Raw genomic sequence first — 25547 nt, 5'->3', positions numbered from 1 at the left:
TCTCCACCCTGTTTTTCTGCACGGAAAATGGCGGCGGCAGCATCATCCACGTGGCAAGAGCCACCCCCTAAGACTTCTACCCAGAGGTAGGAACTTTGCAATGTTGTGGCTCATAGGCGATCATGGGAAGGGGGGCAGTACCGGCATGCCCTTGGCCCAGATAAGATCCGGAGCTGCTACTCGCAAAACAGACCCTCTGCTCCTAAAGTCTATGATCCAAGAGGTCTTCTAACCCATTTTGGCACCCAGAGCGGCTTCTTACAGAAATGCATCTAGACTGTGAACTGAACTAAAACACCAGAAAACCTCATAGAATCTTCATTCTCAGCAATGAAAAGAAATTATTAAATGATACCTTTTCAGCAGGCCTGATTGTTGGGGGAAAATTCCAAACAATAATAGTGAGTTCTCTATTGAAGTATTGAATGCATTCAAAGTATAGAGAATAAAATAAAGATCATTAGCTTCTTAGGTGGGGGCTGGGTGGGAGGGGGGTATATTGGGGTTCTTGGTGGTGGAACATGTGCACTGGTGAAGGGATGGGGGTTCAATCATTATATGACTGAGACTTAAACCTGAAAGCTTTGTATTTTTTTTTTTCACGGTGATTCAATATCACAAATCACGAAATCCTGTTAATCACCGATTTCTCGGGCGGGCTCAGTAACATCTCATTTCATCCTTTCCCTGAGATCTTAGAAGTCTATCTCGACTTAGCCCTCCCAACGATGTTGCACTGGGGGCTCTTCAGGGTCAGGGGAATGAGATCCAGCTTGTTACTGGATTTTGCATATGAATACACCATGGGACGCTTACAAGGCTGTCCCATGTGGGCAGGAAAATCTCAGAAGATTGCCAGTTTCTCCCAGAGGGAGAAGTAGGCTAGACGTATTGCTTCTGAGAGCTTGCTTTTAAGTCTCTCTTTGGATGTTTTATATATGTTCAATATAATAAAATAAAATTTTTTAAAAAAAGACCTTGGGGGGCCGGAGCGATAGCACAGCGGGTAGGGCGTTTGCCTTGCATGCGGCCGACCAGGGTTCGATCCCCGGCATCCCATATGGTCCCCCAAGCACCGCCAGGAGTAATTCCTGAGTGCAAAGCCAGGAGTAACCCCTGAGCATCGCTGGGTGTGACCCAAAAAAAAGCAAAAAAAAAAAAAAAAGACCTTGGACACCAAGAGGGAATTCAGTTTCCCATTCCTAAATATATGTAATTAAAAACATATACCCTGGGGGTGTTTCCCGCCCCCAGCTATCCAACAATGGGTAGGGCATTATTTCACATATAACCAACCTGGATTTGATCTCTAGCACCCCATATGGTAACCCAGAGCACCAGCGCTCAAAAGCAAAACTAAAATAAACAAAGAACACTATTTTAAAAGTGAATGCGAAATTTTGCACACCGTAAAATTGCTGAAGTCTTTACATATCTATTGATTCTGCTTTCATCAGTTCTTTCAAACAACAGAAAAAATGGCAAGTAGCTCTTCTGTGAGACTTTGGACAGTAAGTCCTACCTATTTACTTGATGGCCTTATATTAAATACAAATAAAAGTCAATGAAACAAGAAAAAGCGTGCTGCATGGTTTATTCAGGTAATTCAGCACTCAAGCAACATCAGACTTCCATTCTAGGCAGAATACTAAACAAAAAAATACAGAAGCAACCATTACTTTACTTAAGATGACAAACCAAAACAATTCTTAACAAGTAAAGGGGCTTGGGGAAAGCTGAGTAAGATTTAAGATACTGTGACAGTGCAAAAAATACAATCTGAAAAATATGTGTAATTTTCAATTTTCTAGTAGCCACTGTTTAAAAAAAAAGTGAAAACTGGTAAAATAAATTTTGAGAATATTTTATTTAATCCAATTTATCCAAAACATTATTTTGGTACCTAATCAATGAAAATTATTGAGATACTTTTCTTAAAAAAATAAATAAATAAATCCTAAAAATGCTCTGTATGCATTTTTTCATTTATAGCACAATTCAACTGAGAGGTTAGCTGCTATTCAAGTGCTAAATAGCCACAGCTGCTCTGAAAAGTTGAATCACTTAGTAAGGAAAAAATACAATGTGGATAGCCTTAGTATAATAAATATCTGAAATGGCGGATTGGGAACAATTTCTTTTTAATTCTTGATTATATAGCTACTGGGGGCATACTGAAAAAAAAAAGATGTTAAATATAAAATAGTATGATATATAATAAAAGTTGTAATGGGAAAAACTTGGTCTTGGCATAATAAACAATTAAGAAAGGCAAAATTATTTCCTTCCCAAAACATGTCAGATAAGTAAGAAATTTGTTCATCAAAATATAATACCTTAGACTGGTCCCACTCTCCTGACTTTCTTTGTTATACTTATTCTTCTTCCTATAATTTTCAAATTCTCTTTCTAAAACTCTAACATGAAAGTTTCTAGATCAACAATATTGGGATCCCAAATTAAATTTCAATAACTAATCATGATGTCTTCATCCAATTTCTAAATATACACTTTCTCTCTTTAAAAAAGAATAAAAATAAGCTCAATCAGGTTGGCAGTTATCTAGTCCTTTGTTGTTCATTTTCTTCCTGTTTGAAAATTTAAATTCATTTCAAAGATTGTCATCACCTCTAATGAAGAGAATAGGTGAAGAGAACAAGTGGGATTAATTACACACTTCATTTATGGTGAAAGATTTGGTGGAAAGCAATTTGTAACTAATATATGTATGTATATGTATACATATATATACATAATAAAACTGGTCTGTTTGTGCAACACTTGGTGGCACTCTGGGGCTATTCCAAGATACATGCTCAAAGGACCATACGTGGTGACCAAACCAAATCCAGAGTATCTTGCACTCAAAACATGAGTTCTAGTCCAGGGAGCTATCTCTCTGATCCCTACTATGATATACTCTTACATACTGAAAGTTCAAAAACAGCCTTTAAAAAATTATATAACCATTATTAAATATCTATAATCAGACTTGCATATTCAGCATGAATAGACAGCAGCATCTTTCTGTTTAAAGCAATTATTAGGCAATGTTAATTTTACCTTTCAATATTAGTTTCGAGCCCGTGGAGGTTGGTAAAACTGCTGGGTTGGCCGAGTGGATCTCCTTGGCTGGCCATCACCTCCTCTACGGAACTCAAGTGTTTGGTCATAGGTGCCTTCTTCCTCCTATTTGCAAAGAGCAGTGACTTAACACTTCAAAAGATTCCAAAGTTTCCTAAATTAAATATACTTTATGGTCCCAGTTTTTATATACCCTCTAAAGGTTCCCTAGGAGCCACATGTTTCAACTTTTATAAGAGAGAGAAACAAATGAAGAGGGGAGAAAGGCAGGGATATAACAATTCTTTTGGTCCTTGGTAAGAGAAAAATGAAATTTATAGAAGTAACGTCAGAATCAAATTTTCATTCTAACAAAGGGATCTATTTCCACATGATAACAAGATTATCTCGTGAAATGATATAATGTGGTAAAAACACAAAAAGCCAGGACTATAAATAAAATTGCTCTTGAGTATTTAGGTTATTAAATGTTTATAAGTATTTACCATGGAAATGAGTTTTGTTAAGAAACGAAAAAGGGTCAGAAGAGTCAGAAAACGTTGACAAGCTATATGTTCTCATCTGATAAAAACTCCAACTCACTAAGAACCTTCCTCTCAGGCAGTAATACATAATGGAATGTAATGAAGAAGGAATGCAACTTACAAAGAAAGAAAGCTTCATGCAAGACACAGCAATCACCACAGTAAGACATAAACTATTTATTTCTCCTTTTCTTTTTTATAGCAGGGTAGATCTACTAGCTCAAGGAATAGCACAGGAAAATTAGGATAAGCAGATTAAACAGCCAAAAGAGAATAGTTAATTATAATATTTGAAAGGGCTTAGAAGCAACAGAAATGTAGCCAAGAGCCACATTGGTTTCTTACTGAGTGCTGCCACCCTATTATTTTAGTGTTTTTAAATTAATGCAGCTATGCAGTATGTTTCCTTTCAGAGACAGAAAAAAAAAATGGCTCTCAATTTTGTTTATGAAAGATAAAGCATTTATTTCAAAACTACAGTTTAAATTTCAACTAAATTATAGAGCACAATAATTTGCATGAGTTCAGAAATTTATCCGATTTCTTGGTCCTCTTTTATCTTTACATCTTCTTTCCCAAAAGATTGCTTTCCTTTCACCCTATTGATAACACAGGTAATTATATGAAAGACTGGTTTCTAGTCTTAAATTTTACAGATCCAACCATGCAATTTCACCTACCAGAAGCAGAAAAATGCTGAGGTAATTTGAGCAAGTCCTATTATTTAGAAATGATATTTAATATTTAACAAGAACATAATTCTTGTTATTAGCCATACACAATGTTATTCTTGTGAACCATTATTTCTATTTTATAAAAGGGACACTGAATCCCAGGATAGCTTTGTGACTTTGGCCTAATGCCACTAAGACAAAACTTGGGTATTGACTCAAGTATTACAGCTTAAATCTTGAAGTCTCCATTTGCGAGTAAAATAAACCAAGAGTCAAAAATTAATGAAAATCCTTAGAGGGTCATCAAGACCTACGTAAGATAAAAAGAGAACTCTGACAATATATCTGACCTAACTTAATAACTACATTTTAGAGACGAACTTCCAGGTGATCTCTATTTTTTTTATGATCAGTTGATTAACAATCAAAAGAGTTTAGAAGCAAAGCTATTATTTCCATAATTTAGCAAAGCAATTAAATACAGGAAGAAAATGAAAAAGTGTTCAAGAATGGAGAATTATTTTTTATTATTCTGGTCACTGTTCTGGATGATGAGTGTCAAATAACTACAGTTTAATATGAAGAGAAACTTCAAAAATTTAATTTTATAACATAATAACAGTTGAAGCTTTGCATATTGCCTATGCAGAATGAATTATTTGGCATTACAAGAAATAAAATACTTATTTCAGGGATTAGAATGGGGAAAAAATGAAACTTATTTTCCTCCATATCAGCTGCATAACTGTCTAGAGAAGGTATCTAAAATTATACACTTTGTCAATAAAATACACTATTTAAGATAGAGTATTTACTGAGTGACTGCGTTGCATTTATATAATAAATGATGCCACTATTTGAAAAGATGTATCTCTATGTCTAAAAGATTCACAGACTATACTGGCTAGAACCAATTAAGTGCTTTTACGGAGATAGCCAGCCATAATATTTCTTTCATATTATTTTATGTCTTCATCTTTTTCAACAAAGTAGAAACAAAAAATAAAGATTCTGACATCTTTATTTTCAGTTATTGTCAAAAATGAAAATTTGATTTCTAAACTTGCAAATATTCCACAGTAAAGCTACTTCCATTTATTTAGGACCAAAAACCAATGAGTGATAAACAAAGATAAATATTGATCTCACGGTGTTTAAAGTCAAAACTGGTTACCCACAAAACCACTTCCTACAGCCTAAAGCTAATAATTGAAGCAATTTTTGCATTTCATATACCTCACACACACCTCAAGTAAATGAATCAGTTATTTGGAGTCAATTTTGAATGGAATTTATATCTTTTTCCTCTAGCCCAGTAGTTTTCAACCTTTTTATACCTCTGGACCAGCAAAAATAGAAATATTTTTTCTAAATATTGGTAAGGCATCAGTAAGACAATATTATAATATTTATATGTAAATAGCTAAAAAGGTACCAATATATGATCTACAATAGTACCAGTATAAGCTCCAAGTGTACCATGTATTAAGTGTCACTAACTTTTTCACAAAAAAATATACAAGAAATTTTTGCAAACAGCAGTTCAGGACTGGCAGTTGAAAAATCACTGTGCTAAGACATCTTTTCTTTTTATATCCCACTATGCTGTAACTTTTGGAATTTGAAATTTTTTAATGTCATATGCACAAGAATATAGTTCTAGAATTCTGACACTATGATCAGACTGACAGAGTCCGAGAATGACATCTACTCTATCTCCAGTGATTTGACAACTGAGGAATGTCATGATGCAGAGAGGTCAAGTGATTTGTTCAAGTTACAAAGCTTTCTGAGAAAAAGACCAGACTAGGAACATTTTGTTTCTCTCAAGCAAGGTTCTTTTTAAAACAGACAAACAAACAAACAAACAAACAAAAAATCCATGTAATTTTCATATAATGGTATCTCCCAATGTTATTTTCCCCATGCTTTTGAGAGTAAGCAGCATTTCATTGGGACTTAGTTTTTTCACTCATCTTAATTAAGGTAGTATAGAAAACCTGGTTTTAAAATTCTAAGTAACAAAATGAGCCCTGTCTTAAGCCAAAGATATGGCTTAAGAGGTTAAGCCTTGAATATATGAGACCCTTGGTTCAAAATAAGTCTTCTTTTGATGGCAACTTATACTAATCTATTGCTCTTTAAATGAAAAGATATAAAATGCAACAATCATTGTGACACCAAGCATGAATAAAATTGTATTTTGAAAGAAATAAAAGGTTACAGAAACAATATAAAAAGGAGATGCAAAACTCTATCTACAAAACATGTTTGACAGTTCACAAGTCACATCGTTCCTACATAATAAGTTTGTCTCTCATTGGTGCATACTGTACGAGAACACAATGGCATATTTCATAATTCATAAAGGAACTGAGCTACAAAAGCTCACTGCAAATTAGTCACTTGGAACCTTAAAAAAGGAAACACACTTAAAGAGAAGTCAGGTTCTCTAGTCCATATACCTAAGTATATCTAGTCCATACACCTAAGTATACAAACCTAGAATTCTAAGAAGGTGTTAGATCAGTGATTCTCATTTGGAGTGATTTTACTCTTCCACAAAAGAAGCGTTAGTCAATGATGTTTTTAGGTTGCCATATCCAAGGAATTTTACTGACATACAGTGAGTCTGGAGATAGTTCTGGGTATTATATATTGAAGAAATAGAGTGTAGAGGTACTGTTACTACATCTAATGAATAAAGGCCAAGGATGCTATTCAACATCCTACATCCTATTAAACATCCTACAATATATGGGGGGATCCAAACAGCAACAACCTATTCAGTTCAAATGCAACAGTGTGGATGGAGGTTGAGAAATTTCAGACTAAGCAAATAAAGAAACTCTGGAAATTTACTATAAATGAATGCCAGGAAAATAAGCCTGAAATTCAGAATGTCTGAGTTTGATAATCTCCCTTTTATCTTACCAGGAACTTCTGTTCGTATGTATAATTCAAATGCTGACCTACTTATGGAATCTTATGGCTGGCTCAATTTTCTGGTACTTTCCTAATTTTCTTTGTCTTACATATATTATATGTTCTAGCTTAACTTAAATTATTTCAGCCTTTTTTCAGTGCTCAAGGTTTACTCCTGGTTCTCTGTTCAGGGGTTACACCTGGCAGGGCTTGGGGCTCCATGTGGGAATCTGGGAACTGAACCCAGGTTGGCTGCACGCAAGGCAAGCCTAGCCTGTTACCACTGTACTATCTCTGCAGCCTCATGAACTGCTTTACCTTAAACTGCAATCCCTTTACATCATACACTTGTAAATAGACGAAATTATCTGGTTGGTGGCATTGAGGTATGGAAAACATGGAAAAACTTATTTATACCTGTCCTAATAACTACTTTCTGTGTAATTTAATAAAACTTTAAGTCACTTCTTACCAAAAGAATTCTTATAGTAGTCACAAATATGTAGCCAGAATATGAAATGTATATTACATATAATCCACAGTAATTCTTGAAGTTTAAGAAACTTTAAACATTGAAATACTAAAAAGAATGCATCTCCTTCACTGAACCACACATGAACTACTTCTGTGAATTTCCAGGTCATCTTTTGCCTACTTGGGGAGATTTTTTTTTTTTTGGTAGTGATGTGGGGGGCTGAGGGGACTTGACAACCCAGAGGTGCTTCAGGGCTACTCCTGGCTCTGTGCTCTGAAGTCACTTTTGAGATGTCTGGGTAACTATGCAGCACCAAGGATTGAATCAGGGTTAGCTGCATGCAAGGTGAAAGCCTTAACTTCTGGACTATTTCTCCGGTTCTACACGCTAATTATAAAACTTAAGCAAACTATCATTTTAAAGACATCTTTCTTAAAATACAATGTAATAAAAGCAAAATTATGAAGGCAGTAAAAAAACAAAAAAACAAAAAAACAAAATTATGAAGGCAGTAAAAAAACAAAAAAAACAAGTGCTTGCCAAGGACTAGAGTTATGGGTAGAGGGCTGATGAAGGAAGAAATAAATAAAACACAGGGGAATTTCAGGACAATGAAACTACTCTATATAACATCAGTATGAGGGTTATGGCATTATATATTGATTCAATCTCATAAAATGCACACCTAGAGTAAAACCTACAGTAAACTATGGACTTTGGGTAATGATAATGTATCAATGCAGATTTATCAACTGTAACAAACCTTACTACTTGGCTGGGGATGTTGAGAAAAGAGGAGGTTGTGTATGTGTGCTGCAGGGGAAAGGAGGTGATAATACAGAAAGTCTCTGTGCCTTCCACTCTGATCTTCTGTGAATCTAGAACTATTCTAAAAAGTAAAGTTCATTTAAAAACAAAAAGCCTATAAGATAGGCCATGTCATCAGAACACTATGGTGCTTCATACAGAACAGAGCTGATAATATAATAAAGCTTTACTATCTGATGAAGTATTTGTTGTAGTACTTTATTTTTTGCTTATTTGTGCCACACTTAGCTGTGCTCAAGGTTTACTTCTGGCTCTGTGCTCAAGGGTCACTTTTGGTGATACTTGGGGGGACCATATACAGTGCTGGGAACTGAACCAGGTTTACTGAAAAGCCTTACCTGCTATACTGTCTCTCCCCTCTGGTTAACAATTTCCTTCAGTTCACAGTTCTGTCACCTATATTTGTAACCCCCTAAAATTTCTATCACTCAATTTCTCCTAATACCCCCCCAGAGACTTGCTGTACGATCTCGCTAGCCACTGTGTGCTACTTTATTAAAATGGTACTTCTTGTGCTATTCAAATTCTAGCTATAGTTATCAATAACTAGAATATAAGAATTAAAAGAATTTAATTCTTGGGATTCCATCAATAATCAATATCTGAAAACCAGAGCCAGAGAAACAGTACAGCAGATAAAGCTCTTGTCATGCATGCAACTGACTGGGTTTGATCCCTGTCAGCAGGAAAGGTCCCCTAAGTTCCAGCAGATGTTATCCCTGATCACAGACACAGGGAGTAAGGCCTGAACACAATCTTTCGACTTCTATACATTATTTCACTTGATATTAATAACTCGCCTTCTATAGTTACAAACGGATGGAAGCAGAGAAACAGATGCTTCAATGAGATACTTATAAAATTAAATATTATGATAATAGGTTAACATCATTTTTAAAAATAAGATTACATAATAGAATAAAATATCATGGAAAAACTATAGTATCTCCTGCCCTTAAAAGTTGTTTTAAAAATCATCTCTTTAATATGTACCTTGCCCAGTAATAGTTAATCCAAATACTTTTGGCAAAAGAGGAAAAAAAGACTGAATAAGACGAAAACAAAAAAAAACCCTGACTCAAAATCTAATTATTAAACAACTATTCCTAAATGCATAGCTTATATTATGTAATGTTTTTATTTACATATCAAGAAATATCAGGAACTGAAAAGTTTATTTTCTAAAATTGTAATGGAAATTAAAATTGTGATAATAGAATATTCTACAACCATCTGAAAAATCTAGTTCAATGTTTTATTCCATATCCTGCTAACTAAAGCACAAACTACATGATTTTTAACTGGGAAAAAACTAGATGTCTGAATGACAGAAAAGTTAAATACAGTATTATTCATCTGAGTCCCATTAATATGAAGATTTTACATCCTTAATCAATGTACATTTTTAGCAGCTCAGCCACTCAACTAAACATAAAAGTCCACATAATTTAGCTAGGAGAATATAATGGAGAAAATGGAGAAAAAGCACTAGTAAACATGTCAATTAAATCAAATTTCCAAATGATGAAAGTATGGATACTCCTTTAGTTAAAAACAATCCTAAATTTATTTACAACTAAAGAGAGTAAATATTTGTCTCATAGACCCTTGCAACGATGCTTTTAATGATAAAATCTCACTATTACACAAATGAAAAAATTAATAAGGCTTCAAGTAATTCACCCATTTAAGTGATTCATGCATCAATAAGATTCTTGACTGCCTATTCCAACAATCTTTTCATTGCACCACAGAGTATATATTTTATTTTTTTTTTATTCAGACAAACTTGCTTAACTTTTTCTAAGAGCTTGCTTATTGTCAATTTTAAATAAATGCTTGGTTTCAGTCCTGAGGCTAATATAATCTTCATTTAAAGGTCATTACCTTTAGTTGAAATAGTATGGAAAATCTAAAATAATCATTTGTAAAAACTACAAAAATATAAGTAAACTATCATTTGCAGTTACACTGAAAGTGTGCTCAGAAAAATCAGCCCCAGGAGAACTTATTGATCACCTGTGGTGCCTCCCAGAAATAACCCACCCATACTAAAACAGTCTTTCCAGGCAAAGAAACAGTACAAGGATAAGGTTTTGACTCGCATGTGGCCAATTCCAGTTCAATCCCCTGCAGCATATTGCCAGGAGTGATTCCCAAGCACTGAGCCAGAAGTAAGCCCTAAACACAGTCAGGCATGGCCTCCAAACCAAAACCAAACCAAAAGACGTTTCTCTGGTTGGCTTTGAAGACATGAGTCTGCTGTATTCCAACCTGCTAGCTAGCTGTCAATAAATTTCTCTCTTGACCTATTAACTTTATTGTCACTGTGTCTTCTGTTTGATTGGTCCTTAATTGGAACTAGGTCCAAACTTCTTGGTTACACTGGGGATCAAAGTGGGTGTCCTATTTGCAATGTGCTCCAACCCTTTGAGCTATGTCTTTGGCCCCTATAACTCACTACCTATTTTGTAAAAACCTGTCAAGAAGTCAGAGTAGGAAATATACTTCTGCCAAAAATGCCAATCTACTTAACAATTATTTTGAGATATATCTTATCATGATATTAGTATTGAAGATGTCAGCCTCTTTTTATTGCTGTTGGCTCGCTGGGGCCCATCCCATGCTGCTCAGGGGATATACCTGACTGTCCTGGGTACAGGGCGCTGCAAGATGTGCTCAGAGACCATTTGGTGCTACGGATCAATTTAGGTCTTTCAGATGCAAAGCACTGTGCTCAGCCTACTGAACTATCACCTTAATCCTAAACCTTTTTTCATTTGAGGTGTGGGGGAAGAAAGGGGCTGGAAGGAGGGCCTACCCAGAGTGCTCAGAAAGTCTGGAGGCAACTGCTGGCAGTTTTCTCACTTGGGCCCAGGGATGCTCTGGTGCTGCTCAGGCTCCATAGTCGTGGGGAGCAGCTCAGGCCTGATTTCTGCACTATCATCCCGGCTGCAGATCTCAGTCTATTCAGCTGCTGAGATCTGGGGCCAGGGAGTAAGGAAGGGATTCTCACTGACCATTTGAGACAGACAGTTTGACACAATGACCTGAGATACAGGTTTAGAGGGGGAAAGAGAAAACCATGTCAAATAGATGAAATATAGACCTCTGCCTTTAGGAAGTGCTGGGGATTGGGGAGGAAGGGAAATATAACTTGGCAAGTGTTATATTGTAATACCCATTAATAGTGAAATAAAATAACTAATTGATACTTTTTCCCCCTTGATGAAAACTCGAAAACATGAGAATCACAGAAAGTAACTAAAATTTTGTATCTTCAAGGAGAGGCCCAATGTATATATACTATTTTCACATTTATTCCCCACATGCAGGTCCAGTAACTTGTATTAACAATGGTCACAATGGAACTGGACAGATACTACAATGGATAAGATACCTGCCTTGCATATGGCCGGTCGGTTCGATCCCCCACCCACATACTGTCAACTGAGCACTGCCAGGAGTGATCCCTGAGCATACAGCTAGAGACAAGTCTTGGATATAATGCCAGGCATTTTGGATAATGGCCCTCCAAAACACAAACAGGTAAATGATGTCTAAATAACAAACTAAAACTATTCTCTTTAGTGAAACATACAGATAACCTCCCCCCCCACACTTTTTTTGTGAGCCATACCTGGCAGTGCTCAGTGTCTACCTTCCATTAGGTACTTGGGAGACCATCCCTGTACTTCAGGGATGATATACATATACAGGCCTCCCACCTTCAGAGCAAGTAATTGAGCCCTCTGGTTCAAAGATAACAGGTGTTTAAAAACCTCTGTGGTGATTTGAAATATGACTGAAATAGCTAAGCAGATATCTTTTGCATTTTTTTCTAGGTTACATTCGTATCACTGAGCAGATCATCAATACCACTAAATCTGATTCTAGCTACCAAGAACTACTGGGTGGGTTATCTTCTACCCTCAGCGATGCAGCAAAAACCATCACAGAAACCTACAATAAAACACCTGCCAATTATCATTCTAGGTTCTTAAACCGTAGGTTTAAGGCACCTCCAACATCAGTAACCTGACCTTTGCTATACAAATCATACTGAAGCACATGCTTTGATTGTGGGAAGCCCAGGTTAGATCCCAACATCACAGGGTCCCCAAGCACTGTGCTGAAAACAGCCCCCAAGCACTACTAGATGAAGCACTAAAACAAAAACATAAGAATTCATCCATCACATCATACCCAAAATAGTGGTTGTGCCTCCTTCAGTAACTCTGGTAAGAGGTGCTCAGGCTTCCTGAGTAGTCACCTGTAGCTGACTTCTTATTCAATACCAGAAAGTGTAAATCTGCATATCTGAAACTTCAGCTTTTGCGCTGAGCCTGTTTTCTTTGTGATATGAAAGATTTAAAATTATTTTTAACAAGTATTAGATCTTTCTTCAGCTTTTGACTTTCAATATTAACATCCTAGTTTCTTGAATAATTTTTCAAATGATTATTCCTTAAATCTCTCATCTTATCTTTTTAATACTTTCAATTCTACACAAGCCAATATTCAGAATAATATTCTAAATATGGTCTGCTTAAAAATATTATTTCCACGATGAATAAAGACTACATCAATTATTGCTATAATACTGTTACTTTTATATTTTTAGCAGTTGTTCAATTACCGCTTGCTCATGCTGTCATCAAGCTAAATCTACAATTGACTTGCAGATCAGTTTCAACCTGAATCTGAATAGTGTGATTTTCCTAACTAAATATGAAGTTTTATATTCAATCATAGTTGAAGGCCATACACAACTAATGAAAGGCATTATTTTAGCACCAGATCATCACTGGAATTTTCTGAATTTTCAAGAAAATTATTTTAGTGATTTGACAACTTTTTATTTTGCAATGTGGAAACTAGAAGATTATCATTAAAAAGAATAATAGTGTGAGCCTTACATGTACTTTAATCTTGAAACTAAAGTCTAGTGAAATTTAAAAAACTAAGGTGTTACTCAGCATATTAAACTCTTTTCATCTAAAGAAAGGTAGGTTATTTCCCCTATATAAAATACTTTCCTGTCCCTGAAAAATACTATCTGATATCACTGCATACATATATCTTCATTTCTGAATTTATAATTCTCTAAATTTGTAAAAACTAAGACTGAGTAAATTAAATGTTCAAACACACTTAACAAGTTATTATATTTTGAGTAGAACTTGATATGCTGAACATTTTACTTAAATTACCTTGCTTAACCCCCACAATATCCTTATGTAGGACAGAAAATGGGCAAGGGGACAGCAGATTTAAACCTAAGTGTCAGCTCTACAACTTACTAGTTCAATGATTCGTGTCAAATTACTTGCTGACTCTGAGCCTGTGTTTGTAATTTCCCTTCTATGTAAAATGAGGATACTAATTCCTTCATAAGATTTCCGTAGATGTTAAATTGGTTAGTGTACATGAAGAGTTAGACATAGTGTCAAAATCTTAGTTCTGAATAGAAGGATCTCCAAATTTCACATTCTGAAACATATATCCACCTAAGTCAGTGGATTTGATAATACATAAATGTTATTCTTATTATGCTTAAAATTATGAGTATCTTCCTTATTGCTGAAATTCCAAAATATTCATCATGAGTTTACTGATATCATCCTTTTTCAAGCATAAGAGGACTTCATAATCACCTTTTTATTGTCAGGTGTTGAAGAAAAATACCACGAAAAAAAATTTCCCTAAAATTAGTAAAAGGAGAACTTATTCCATCAGTTTAGGTAAAGGATAACTAGGAGGTAAATATCATCTGAATTAACTAAGGCTACTAAACATTGTATTTGACACACATACTATCTATTTACTAAAATTAAGAAACTAGGGGGCTGGAGTGATAGCACAGCGGGTAGGGCGTTTGCCTTGCACGCGGCCGACCCGGGTTCGAATCCCAGCATCCCATATGGTCCCCCGAGCACCGCCAGGAGTAATTCCTGAGTGCATGAGCCAGGAGTGACCCCTGTGCATCGCTGGGTGTGACCCAAAAAAGCAAAAAAAAAAAAAAAAAAGAAAAGAAAATTAAGAAACTATGCTTTAGTCGTCTGCAATTCCATACCTGAAACATGATATATTCAATAAAAAGTGAAAACATTAATAATAAAAACACTTCAGAGTAATCTGCTCAACAGTACACACAAAAAATGCAATGTGTCTTTCTTTCTATTAAAAACATGATATATCTTTCATTTAAAAATTAAGCTATTTCTTCTTCCCATTCAGCCACAGCTAGGGTAAATGATAGCAAGAACAAGTTTAACAAGTATAGAGTCTCTGTATAACAAAGTCAAAAAGATTTTCTTTGGCTTCCAAATATTTTTTATTATGTATCTTTCTGAAAAGCTTTAAGGTAAAACAATCAAAAATTCCAAATTAATCTATAAGATTATTTGAAGTGCATTCCTTTCTGCAACTTAAAATCCCATATCCTCTACTACTATCACAAACAATTTAAGCTGCTTATTAAAATAAAAAGAAAGGCAAACAGATTCTCTATATAAGGAGGAGCATTAATGGGATAGCTGTGACTATGTCTATATTGTATAATAGTGTGTAGAACTGTGGATTACTAATTAGGGTTTAATGAAAAAATCAGTACGACTAGGGAAATTATTGTATTCCTAACAGTTTAAAACTTCTTTGGAGTAAAAATGTATTATATATGGCTAAATTTCAATTTATGAATAAGGGCATCATACATATAAACACTGAGAGGAGGAAAAGTCTGTCCAGGGTTAAACATTAATTTATGCAAATTTCTGGCAAGAATCCTGTCAACGTCAAACAGTAAGTACATGGGAAGAAAATCTTTGTGTCAGAGCTGGGACAGAAGTCACCAATTTATGAACACTGTTAGGAACCACAGGATACAAAAAATGTGGAAGAAAATGATATTTCATAAAGAAAATGAGAAACATTTTATAACGTTTCAGGCAATACCATTAACTTAAACAACATGGTCCTTTTATTTTTTGAGAAAAACTACTTTAAACGGATTTATGGATTTTAACATAAGGCTACATTTTAAAAATCTTTATATAGAAGTTCATTACAATACTAACATTCAGACAGAAAAGTTTAACAGAAAATATAAAAGGAAAGGAAACTAAGTTGAAGAACAAGATGGTGCAAAGAAGGAGTGTGTGTTTCCTTCCAAGAGGAATAAATTGGGGATGAATACCCAATTCCTGATTTGGAAGATTCACTCAGTGGCTGCTGCCACAATCCTTGCTCGCTAACTATACGGAAAAAGTTATCAATAAGGGAAACAAATTTTTCCAAAGCCTTAAAGGAAAACTAAAAAAATGGAACCATAGTTCAGAATGAAACTATGTATCAGGTAGTTCAGTCATTTAGTAACTGTATGGCTTACTGAGCAGCAGAAATGGTTCTTACCATCCCGTGAGATGGCATATTTATGACTAAGATCGGAAAAGAATATATATCCTGCTAGACTATTTGAATGTGAGTTTATGTTCTTCCATACATACAGTGTATGCAAAGGTTAAAAGAGAGTAAGATTATGTTAAATTATTTAAATACATATATAAACAGATCAAAATCAAGTACTTTTCATCTCATCTACACCTTAAATATACCATGTAATAAATAAAACAAATTAATTTTATTACAAAAGAGCACCATCTACTCTTTTATTCAAATGTAGGAGTACTGCTATTTATTCAGGCACTCATTAAGCTGACTGAATTGGGTATGTACTCCACATTGGCTTTTTTTTTTTAAATTGAAAGTCTTTAAGATAGACCATCACAAAGCTGTTCATAATTGGGTTCAGTTATACAATGATCCAGCACCCATCCCTCCACCAGTGTACATTTACCACGACCAATGTCCACTATTTTCCTCCCACCATTCCCCAACACCCCACTCCCAACCCCCAGAGGGAGGCACTTTCCTTCTTGCTCTCTCTCCTTTCCTTTCCTTTTGTGCATTGTGGTTTGCAATACAGGTGTGAAGAGGTCATGGTATTTGTTCAGGGCATTTGGTCTTTCTATTGGGACAGTGAGGCTGGAGTAGCTGGGGTGTGGCTGTGACTGCCAATGCTTCCAGAAGTACAGGGAGGTGAAGCTTGGAGATTTCAGTCACAAAACCCACATGCCAGAATTTTCAGTAGATTATGTCTTGGTGAGATCTGTCCTGAGATGGTGGACTCAGGCCAGGGGTATGGCAGTGATTCTGGGCTAAGAGTTTGGTAAAATGGGATCTTTTATTATCACTAGGACTAAATTCTTGTCCCTCAAAATGCCACGCGTAATCTAAGCAGGTTTTATTTTATTGGTATGAGTCAATTTGTTTATACTGTCTTATCCCAGGGAATTTCAGAGTACGAACTAAACAAACAATGCTAAACAAGACTTTATGTGGCACTTTACAACATGATTTTATTATCAGTGGTATGAATAACAAATGTAATACATGAGAGGTTAAGCAACAAATCCATTTTTTCCCCACTGAAGAAAGGAGGTGATATTTCATACTGAAACACATCCTAAAAGTTAATCTATGGTAATGTTCCCTGATCCTTGATTTTTATAAGGAGCATTAATTCCCGAGAATATGGCTAGAAAAGAAAAATAAGGCTGCAAAATTCACCAATACAAACACTTTCACATCAGATTCTCCTATTAACTATATTACATATTCCATGGTACTTATCATAAGAGCATTGGATGAATACAAGTTATATATATACATATATATATATAATCTGCAAGGTGCTATATTAACCTAAGAATTTATAACTATAATAAATTTTATTTATTTATTTATTTTTTTGCTTTTTGTGTCACACCCGGCGATACACAGAAGTTACTCCTGGCTCAAGCACTCAGGAATTAGTCCTGGCAGTACTCAGGGGACCATATGGGATGCTGGGAATCGAACCTGGGTCGACCACATGCAAGGCAAATGCCCTACCCGCTGTGCTATAACTCCAGCCCCACTATAATAAATTTTAAATAAAAGAACGTTTCTCAGTCTTACAATTTGATAAGCCACATAATATTGTGAACTTCTTAAATGAGTGCTATCAAAGTCAGTGAAATAACCTTTGAGACTTTCTAAGCTCTCTGCTTAGAAAGCAGAGAGCTTTCTAATCTTTTTTAGAATTTTTATCAATATTTTGGTTTTACAGCAATCACAGAGGTTATCAAATATCCATGAATGAACATCTGTGATGAGCTACTCTCTTCAATGACAGAACAAGAATAATCTGTCATGTATTAACTATATGATCATAAATGTTCATGTATGAACACTTATATATAAGAATATTCATGAACTTAACAAGATTACCTGGTTTGTAAGTTTAATTTTGTTTTATAATTCCATATAGCTAGTACTGGATAACTCTGCTACTGTCATGCAAAAATTAAGCTGAGCATTTAGGTTTTTTTCTCATTTAAAACTGTTAGAAAATTCTTCTCCATAAATGAGTCAATAACATCTGACTAGGCTGATCAACAGATTACACAGTAGTTATTAAATTGTATTTTACTTTACTTTTGTTTTTTATTCTCTCCTTGGTTTATATAAGCCTTTCTAAATGATTTAGTAACTATGAAAACTTTTTGAACACTCCTCTGTCACATATATACTTGTCCCTACCCTCTCCCCAACTCCTACCCTGGGTTAAGTACCTAAGTAATAACTTCAAATCTACTTAACAAAGATTTCTACCTGAAAATAAGATGGGCTGAAGACAGCCCAAAATTTTGCTAAAAGTCCTAGGATTATATTACTGTTAGTAGTAAGAAGTAACACTTCTTTCCAATATTTCCCATCCACTGCCTTGCATTCACTGAAATAGAACTCTAAAATTACCTACTGACTGACAAGTCTAACATTTTACAAACATTATTTTCCTTGACATTCCTACCATTTTATATTGCATATTCACAATCTCTCACATGCACAGCCATCTCCTACCGACACTGTGTTTGTACTGACCCTCAGTACATTTTCTGATGCCCTTGGATACCTGTTATGGAAATCTCCAATTCTTTACTTTTGCCAAGACTCTGATGTCGCCAAAGTTTTCACCTCCAGCCTGCTATTGCAATAACAAGACTTCATGCTCTCTACAATCTATTCTTTTTTTTTTTTTTTTTTTTTTTTGCTTTTTGGGTCACACCCAGTGATGCTCAGGGGTTACTCCTGGCTTTGCACTCAGGAATTACTCCTGGCGATGCTTGGGGGACCATATGGGATGCCGGGGATCGAACCCGGGTCGGCCGCCTGCAAGGCAAACGCCCTACCCGCTGTGCTATCACTCCGGCCCCTACAATCTATTCTTTATTCTATAGACGATAAACAAAAGCAAAGATCACATCCTAACACACCTCCCCTTAAATATTCTTATGGTTCTGGTGTTGGGGTGGTGGCTTTGAAAGGAAGGAGTATTAGAGTCCTTATGGGAGGGAGGTGGGTATACTGGTGGTACAGATGTTAGAATTATGTGTGTGGAAAGCTACCAATAATAGCATTGTAAGTCACAGAACCTCGATAAAGAAGTGAAAATGAATCTCCTTTTGGTCCTTAAACTGATTTAGAAATTCAAACTTACTATATTCTGCCTAGCTCTTGATCCTATCACCCCCACCTACCTTTGCAGTTTCATCTACATCTATACTCTTAATCTACCTCTACTTCACTGTTGTGAAATACCTCACTCAAGAAAACCCTCTGAGATTTAGCCTGAACTCTCAATTCTCCCTTCTGACACAAGCTAAATCTTCAAGCCTCATGTTAACATTCATTCTTCAGATTCAACAGTTATTTATTGGCTCTCCACGTTTTCCATAGTGCTGTGAACCCTGTGAATCTTGAAACAAGATCCTGTTCTCATACTGATTTCACATAGGGGTTGGAGGGAAGAAAGGATATATAGAAAAGGAAAACAAGTGTATGTGCGTGGGGGTGGGGGCACATAGAGGATAATTTGGGGAAATCTCCCCTCTTCTTTGAACCGATTTCTGACACATTTTTCTCCAGACTGAGTTGGGTATTTTGTGCTCCTCTGCTAGTCTGTGACACCTTGAGGATCTCCAGATAGCTCTTCCATGTGAAATAACTTTAGGAAAATGCACTGTATCAGGCACAGGTCTGGGTGGTAGACATAAAACCAAAGAGTGTTCAAAAAAGCTTTCATAGATAATTGTATATTTGAAACCATAATAGAAACTTTCAAATATAAAAATTTCACTTTATACTCTTTCTTTTAAGAATTCCAATGAATGATTCTTCAGGGACAGTTTTACCAAGAATTGGGAAGTTGATTACATGGGAAAAGTGAAAACAAGCAGTAAAACTTTGTATAGGTAAGCCTATTGGTCTAGTTGTGATTTCATTTGCTCTATAGAGATGGTAATACATTTAAGGATCATGGCATTTTATGATAAAAATGCCACAATCATTTTTATTAACCTCAATAAAGGCAAAGGGGAAAATTGGAAATAAAGTGATGTTTTTATTTTAAAAAGACTTCCATACTTAAAAGCCACTTTCACAAGTTTTGGGAGGGGCTAAAGTTTTTTAATATTATCTAACTAGGTTTTAACTACTAGCTAATTTTGAATTACTTGCTATTATTTTTAAATAAAAATATAATATAAAATGATAAAAAGTTTACAAAGTTGGAAATATGCATCAACATACATACAGAAGAGTTAGGAAATAGTACAGCAGTTTGGGAGTATGTCTAGGATGTGCCTTGATTAGGGTTTGATTCCTGTTACAACACGGTTCCCCATGCATCACTGGTTGTGGCCCCGGAGGCAAATAGTATTACCAGAAGGCCTGGGTATCCCTGGACCCTTAGGGCCCTAGCTGCACAACATCCTCAGGGTCTTGAATTAAACCTTCGGCTCAGTTGGCCAAGAATCACCAATAGGATCCGTCTTAGGACATCCTCAAATCAAAATAACTCGTACATACAGTGACTATACATACTTAATTCCACTATAATGAAACAAATACTATGTAAGTATATTCTAATTCAAATCAAAAAATAGCTTCTATTGTTATCATATTTCAAAACATATTGTAGCCTTTAATATTTTATCACAGTTGTATAATATTTCATCCATCAGATGCATAATTTATTTTCTTATTTTCTTACTGTTGAGTATTTAGGTAGTTTTTAATTTTATGATTATTATAATGCAGCACTGACCAGTTTTCAGACATTAACTAATACTCTTTGATCTTTCCCAGAAGAGATAAACAATTGTAGGATTGCTGGTGTAAACAGTAAAAATTGTTAAGACTTAGAAAAAACTAGATCACATCAATTTCCTTTGCTATCAGCAATGTGTAAGCACGTTCATATCACTGTATCCTTGCTAACATTAATGTTTTCATTTTATTTTTCTCAATTCATAAATTTTACACTAATTTTTAATTTGCATTTGGTTACAACAAGAGTTGATCATTGATAACTTGTGATGAAAGATGACACTGCTACTTCAGCAAGAAACCATATTGAGCATCAGCAATGGTTTAAGGCTCTAGAAATTAAAAAAATAAAATCTTTAAGAAAGTTAATCTAATCATGACATGAGCAACAGTTATCGTGCAACATGGTAATTAGGTATTAATGGCAAGCAGTTCACATAAATGGCTATTATTACTATTATTTCCACATAGCCAGATCAAGCATTCTTAAATTATGGGGATCAAATATGTTCTTCTTAAGTTCTCATAAAGATTCTTTGATTTCAACCTAGATGTAACCTAAAAGGCAAATTCTCTTCCTTCCTTAGTTCTAGGCAGCCTCTTTAAATAGGCATAGAGTGAAAATCTAGGGATTGTACATTTACTTGGCTAGGAGTGGGCAAGAACTATTTCACTGAGAAGCAAAGATGGGGCCAAGTCAGATGTAAAGAGCTGAAAAAAATAAATGCCCATCAAATCCCTTGACTATTTCTCTGATTTTGAGTTAAGAACCGAGGTTTTTAGGTTTTTAGTGAGACTTCTGAAGAACTTTAAAACCATTTCCACCTCCTTTTCCAGAAAAAAAAGAACTAGAGGCACAATAATACCCCATCTTTCCCAACTGATTTACTAACAACTGAGGGTGGGGAAAGAGGAGCTGGGGGAGTTGGGAGAGATGGTGAACAGGTTGACAGGATTTAAGGCCCCAAAATCTTTCTTCCCAATGCTTGTCTGAATTGCCATGCATTATTGATTTTTTGATGGTTGTCAACACATAATTCTGAGATTAAAGAAGGTGAGAGTCCAAAGGGTTAAAAAGGGTAGCAGTCAACCACTTTCCACTGGGAAGATTACTCTAACCAGGCTGGTTTTATAATCTTTGAATCCTTAATTGAAGCACAGAGAGAATAAGAATAAGAGCACCAATACAGAGAGGGCTTTGAGAGGAGTTAAAGCAGTTAAATTATTGTATATTATTTTAAATTGGTAGTTGAGGACACTAGAATACAGAAGAATAGGGAGGAAGGAGGCGGAGCAATAAATATTTATATTACTACAGACTTCGGTCATTTGCCAAGCACATTTCCATTACCTTATTACTCCGCAGAACAACCCTGTACTGAAACTGAGACCCAGAGATGTTAAGTAACTTACCCAAAGTCACATAGGTAGTAAGTGGCAGAGCCGGGACTCGACTCAGGTCTTCTGATTCCTCCTGTGTATTTCCAGCTCCCCTGGAGCTGAAGCAGGGGCAAAAAGGGAGGTGGAAGTAATTTGCCCAAGACCACCCTTACCCTCTCCCCTTCTTTCAAAGGTCAAGCAGAGCAGACATTTAACTCTCTAAGTGACCAACTTTTCACCAAAAAAATTTCAGGATAAAGCATACTAAATTTCAGGATAAAGCATACTAAACCGATGCACCTCGGTTTTGGGTTAAAAAATGGCAATTTTTTATGTCAAAAGTATACTTGGTTAAACTTGGCTATTTATGTGAAATTTATTGGAATCCTTTATTCCAGAAAGTAAGACTTGATTTTATAATTTAAATTAAAGTAATTCACTTAAAATATTTTACTTAGCAATTCCAAACTTTAAAAACTGTAACATTATAAAATTATTTTGGAAAACATTCCTAAGAACCAAAAATACTAAACCTACCTTTAGCCTACCCTACACCATGGACATTATCTCTTTTATGTTAAACAGTGAACCATTAGAGATTATTTTCATCAAAGCAATTATAGTTATTAGATTGGGTAGGATATTCAGTTGTTTTCATGGCTTAATCTTATTTTCACCAACAGGAAATACATGCAACATCTTCGTGAGATGTACAGCATATTCATTTGTAACTTGTATCTAGTCTTGTGATTATTTTCTATAAAAACCAGAGTTTTTAATCTCCAGTTTCTTGAACAATTCTTTAATTTCCCTCCGGAACTAAGCTTTAATTTCTCTTTACTGCTTATAAGTTTCAAATAAAGAAAATATTCTTTGTTATGATTTCATTGTATGAGGATACAATTTAAATGGACTGGCAGTTGATCAACATTTAATCTCTTCTAAATATTTGTAATCAACTCCATTATATCTTAATCAAAATTCTTTTCAATTATGAGACCTATCAATAGGCCGAAGACTAAATACTAGTACTAATGAAGGTATACAAAAAAAAAAAAAATCAAATAAGGATATCAGAGTATTTGTGCGTAAGGCATTTAGAGATTTTCTCACGATAAAAACTAGCTCTATTTAACCAGGTGCCATTTGCACACCAGCTGACTGGAATGAACCATCTACAACCTATTGGTTAAAAGTCAACTGAAATGCTCAAGATGAATAAAAAGCCAAACACTCAAAATCAAACTAAAGCAGAAGAGTTCAAGGAATATGGGGAAAGGATAATTAAAGAATAAAAAGGGTTTATAAAGACAAGAAAATAAAAGTTTACCTAAGAGGAATAAAAAGCAACTGAATAGTTCACTTGCAAGATTTTGATGTTTTCCTCTTTTCCTTCAGCTTTAATACTTCAATTCTATGTTTTTAAATCAAATTAAGTTTAACAATATTTTCAGTAGTGATGGAAAAATTGAAGAATTCCCAATAATAGAAATATTTTTGTGTGCAATTATTTATTTTTATGAGGAAAAACGCATTAGTATCGTTCTCTCCCATGTTATTTTTTCAAGATAAAATATGTGTTATATTCTAAATCATTCAATAGACCAAAAATGCTTACCAACATAAAAGCCCAAGTTGTAGAATTTGAATGATACAGAAACATAAATAAAATTACTAATATCTTGCTTTGTCTGTAATAATTTCTTTGCTAGACAAGACATAGAAGGTAGACTTCACTGTCTCAGAAGACTGAGAGAAAATTGGCATAAACCTCAGGTAAGATAAAAATGCCTGTGAAAAGTGGTTAACAAAGCTGCTAGTTTTGAAAAGTTAATAATGGTCTTTCCCACTTAACTTCCTTTGCACTGCTCCTTTCATTTAAAATGAATAACAAAATTATGATAAAATAGCACATCAATAATGGTTCTCAGACTAGAAGTTCTCCAGTCTGATGGAGGCCTAATAATAGTTATTGCACTGCTTATAAAAGCAATTAAATATATCTTCTATTTCTCAAATACTTTTAACCCCTTGAGCATATAAAGTCGATCTCGGGCTGGAGCGGTAGCACAGTGTGTAGGGCGTTTGCCTTGTACGTGGCCAACCCAAGTTCAATTCCCAGCATCCCATAGGTCCCCCAAGCATGGCCAGGAGTAATTAATGAGTGCAGAGCCGGGAGTAACTCCTGTGCCTCGCAAAAAAAGCAAAAAAAAAAAAAAAAATCAATCAATTAATTAATTAAATAAAGTCAATCTATTTCCCAAAATTGCTTCATTACCAAAAAACATTGAAAAAATGTAAGTTGAAAAACTATCACATTATACTGTCATACTAGGGCTCGATAGCTGGAGGACTGGCTTATCATTCCTTCAGTTCTAAAGGTGATCCTTTAGACTATACTAATCATTCAACGATTAATTACTGACTTCCTTCTACTGACAGCCACCAAGTAATAACTTAAAGTTTCAAGTACTCACTTAAAATTCTAATCCCCTAAAACTCTAAAAGAGATGATACTTGCAGTTTACACCTACTATATATCAAGGCAATCTGCCCTTTCATTAGTATTATCCAATGATTTTATGCCTTGTTTCTAATTATAAATGACTACAAAGACATGCTTGTTAAAAACAGTACTTTTTCTCATCTAAATCTTTCAAGCAAACTATGAAATTATATTTAATACTAACAATCTGATGTAATAGCTACTAAAGTAATAAGAGCAAAGATCAAGATGGTTAAGTATAATTTAACCATCTTTTTGTTGTTTGTTGTTTTCTAGGAGGTTTTTAACATGCTTTTAACTAATTAAAACGATACTGTTCAAAAGTATAAGAACACAATAACAAGCAATGAAAATGTTAAAACAATTTTTTTTTTATTCTTCAGAGTCCGATTCTTCATTTAAGATTGCCTATAAGTCCAGTGGAACCTATAATTAACTTTCTTTCATACTTTCTTTTCATTTAGTTACCAATGACAGCCTACCAAAAAAAGGATATTTTAAATTTTCCCTTATACTCTAGGAAACTAAAGAATATAAAATCCCATAAAAATGATAAAAATGTCTTACTGTTGAAACCTAAAAAACTATGTGAGCAACTAGGCTAGAATTTCAGAAAAGAACAGCATTATAAAAAGCTAATACAGAAGTCTTTATGAGTGTGTTTCTAAATGTTAAAATACATGCAAGTTTTCAGAATTAAAAATAAAATACCAATGACTATGGATGACTTACAAAATATTGATTTTATTTTTATATAATAAAACATTACTAATGGTATATATGTACTTAGAAAGGACATACATTTTTAGAATATATCTTTATATGTATAGAATAATAAAGAATCTTAACTTTTTGGGGGAAGAAATTTACTATTTCATCTTCTTAATAATAAAATCTAAAGCAACACTTTCTAGGAAGAAATCACCTTATTTTAAAAA

General features: G+C 34.7%; 1 protein-coding gene across 2 annotated transcripts in view; it reads right to left on the bottom strand.

Moving 5' to 3' along the window:
* Positions 1–25547, bottom strand: part of TDRD3 (tudor domain containing 3) — a 130600-nt gene that overhangs the window by 5783 nt on the left and 99270 nt on the right. The window contains exons 13-14 of one of the 2 annotated variants that reach the window (XM_055119335.1): positions 22137–22222; positions 3064–3189 (exon numbers count right to left, since the gene is read on the bottom strand). In XM_055119335.1, coding sequence (XP_054975310.1) covers positions 3064–3189; positions 22137–22222 — 212 coding nt within the window. The remainder of the gene's footprint in view (positions 1–3063; positions 3190–22136; positions 22223–25547) is intronic. The other variant, XM_055119345.1, reaches the window with a different exon arrangement.

Source organism: Sorex araneus, chromosome 1 (assembly GCF_027595985.1).
Source record: "Sorex araneus isolate mSorAra2 chromosome 1, mSorAra2.pri, whole genome shotgun sequence".
In the NCBI taxonomy this organism is placed as follows: domain Eukaryota; kingdom Metazoa; phylum Chordata; class Mammalia; order Eulipotyphla; family Soricidae; genus Sorex; species Sorex araneus.
The sequence above is the reverse complement of the archived record's forward strand: the minus strand, read 5'-3'. Positions and strand labels throughout refer to the sequence as shown.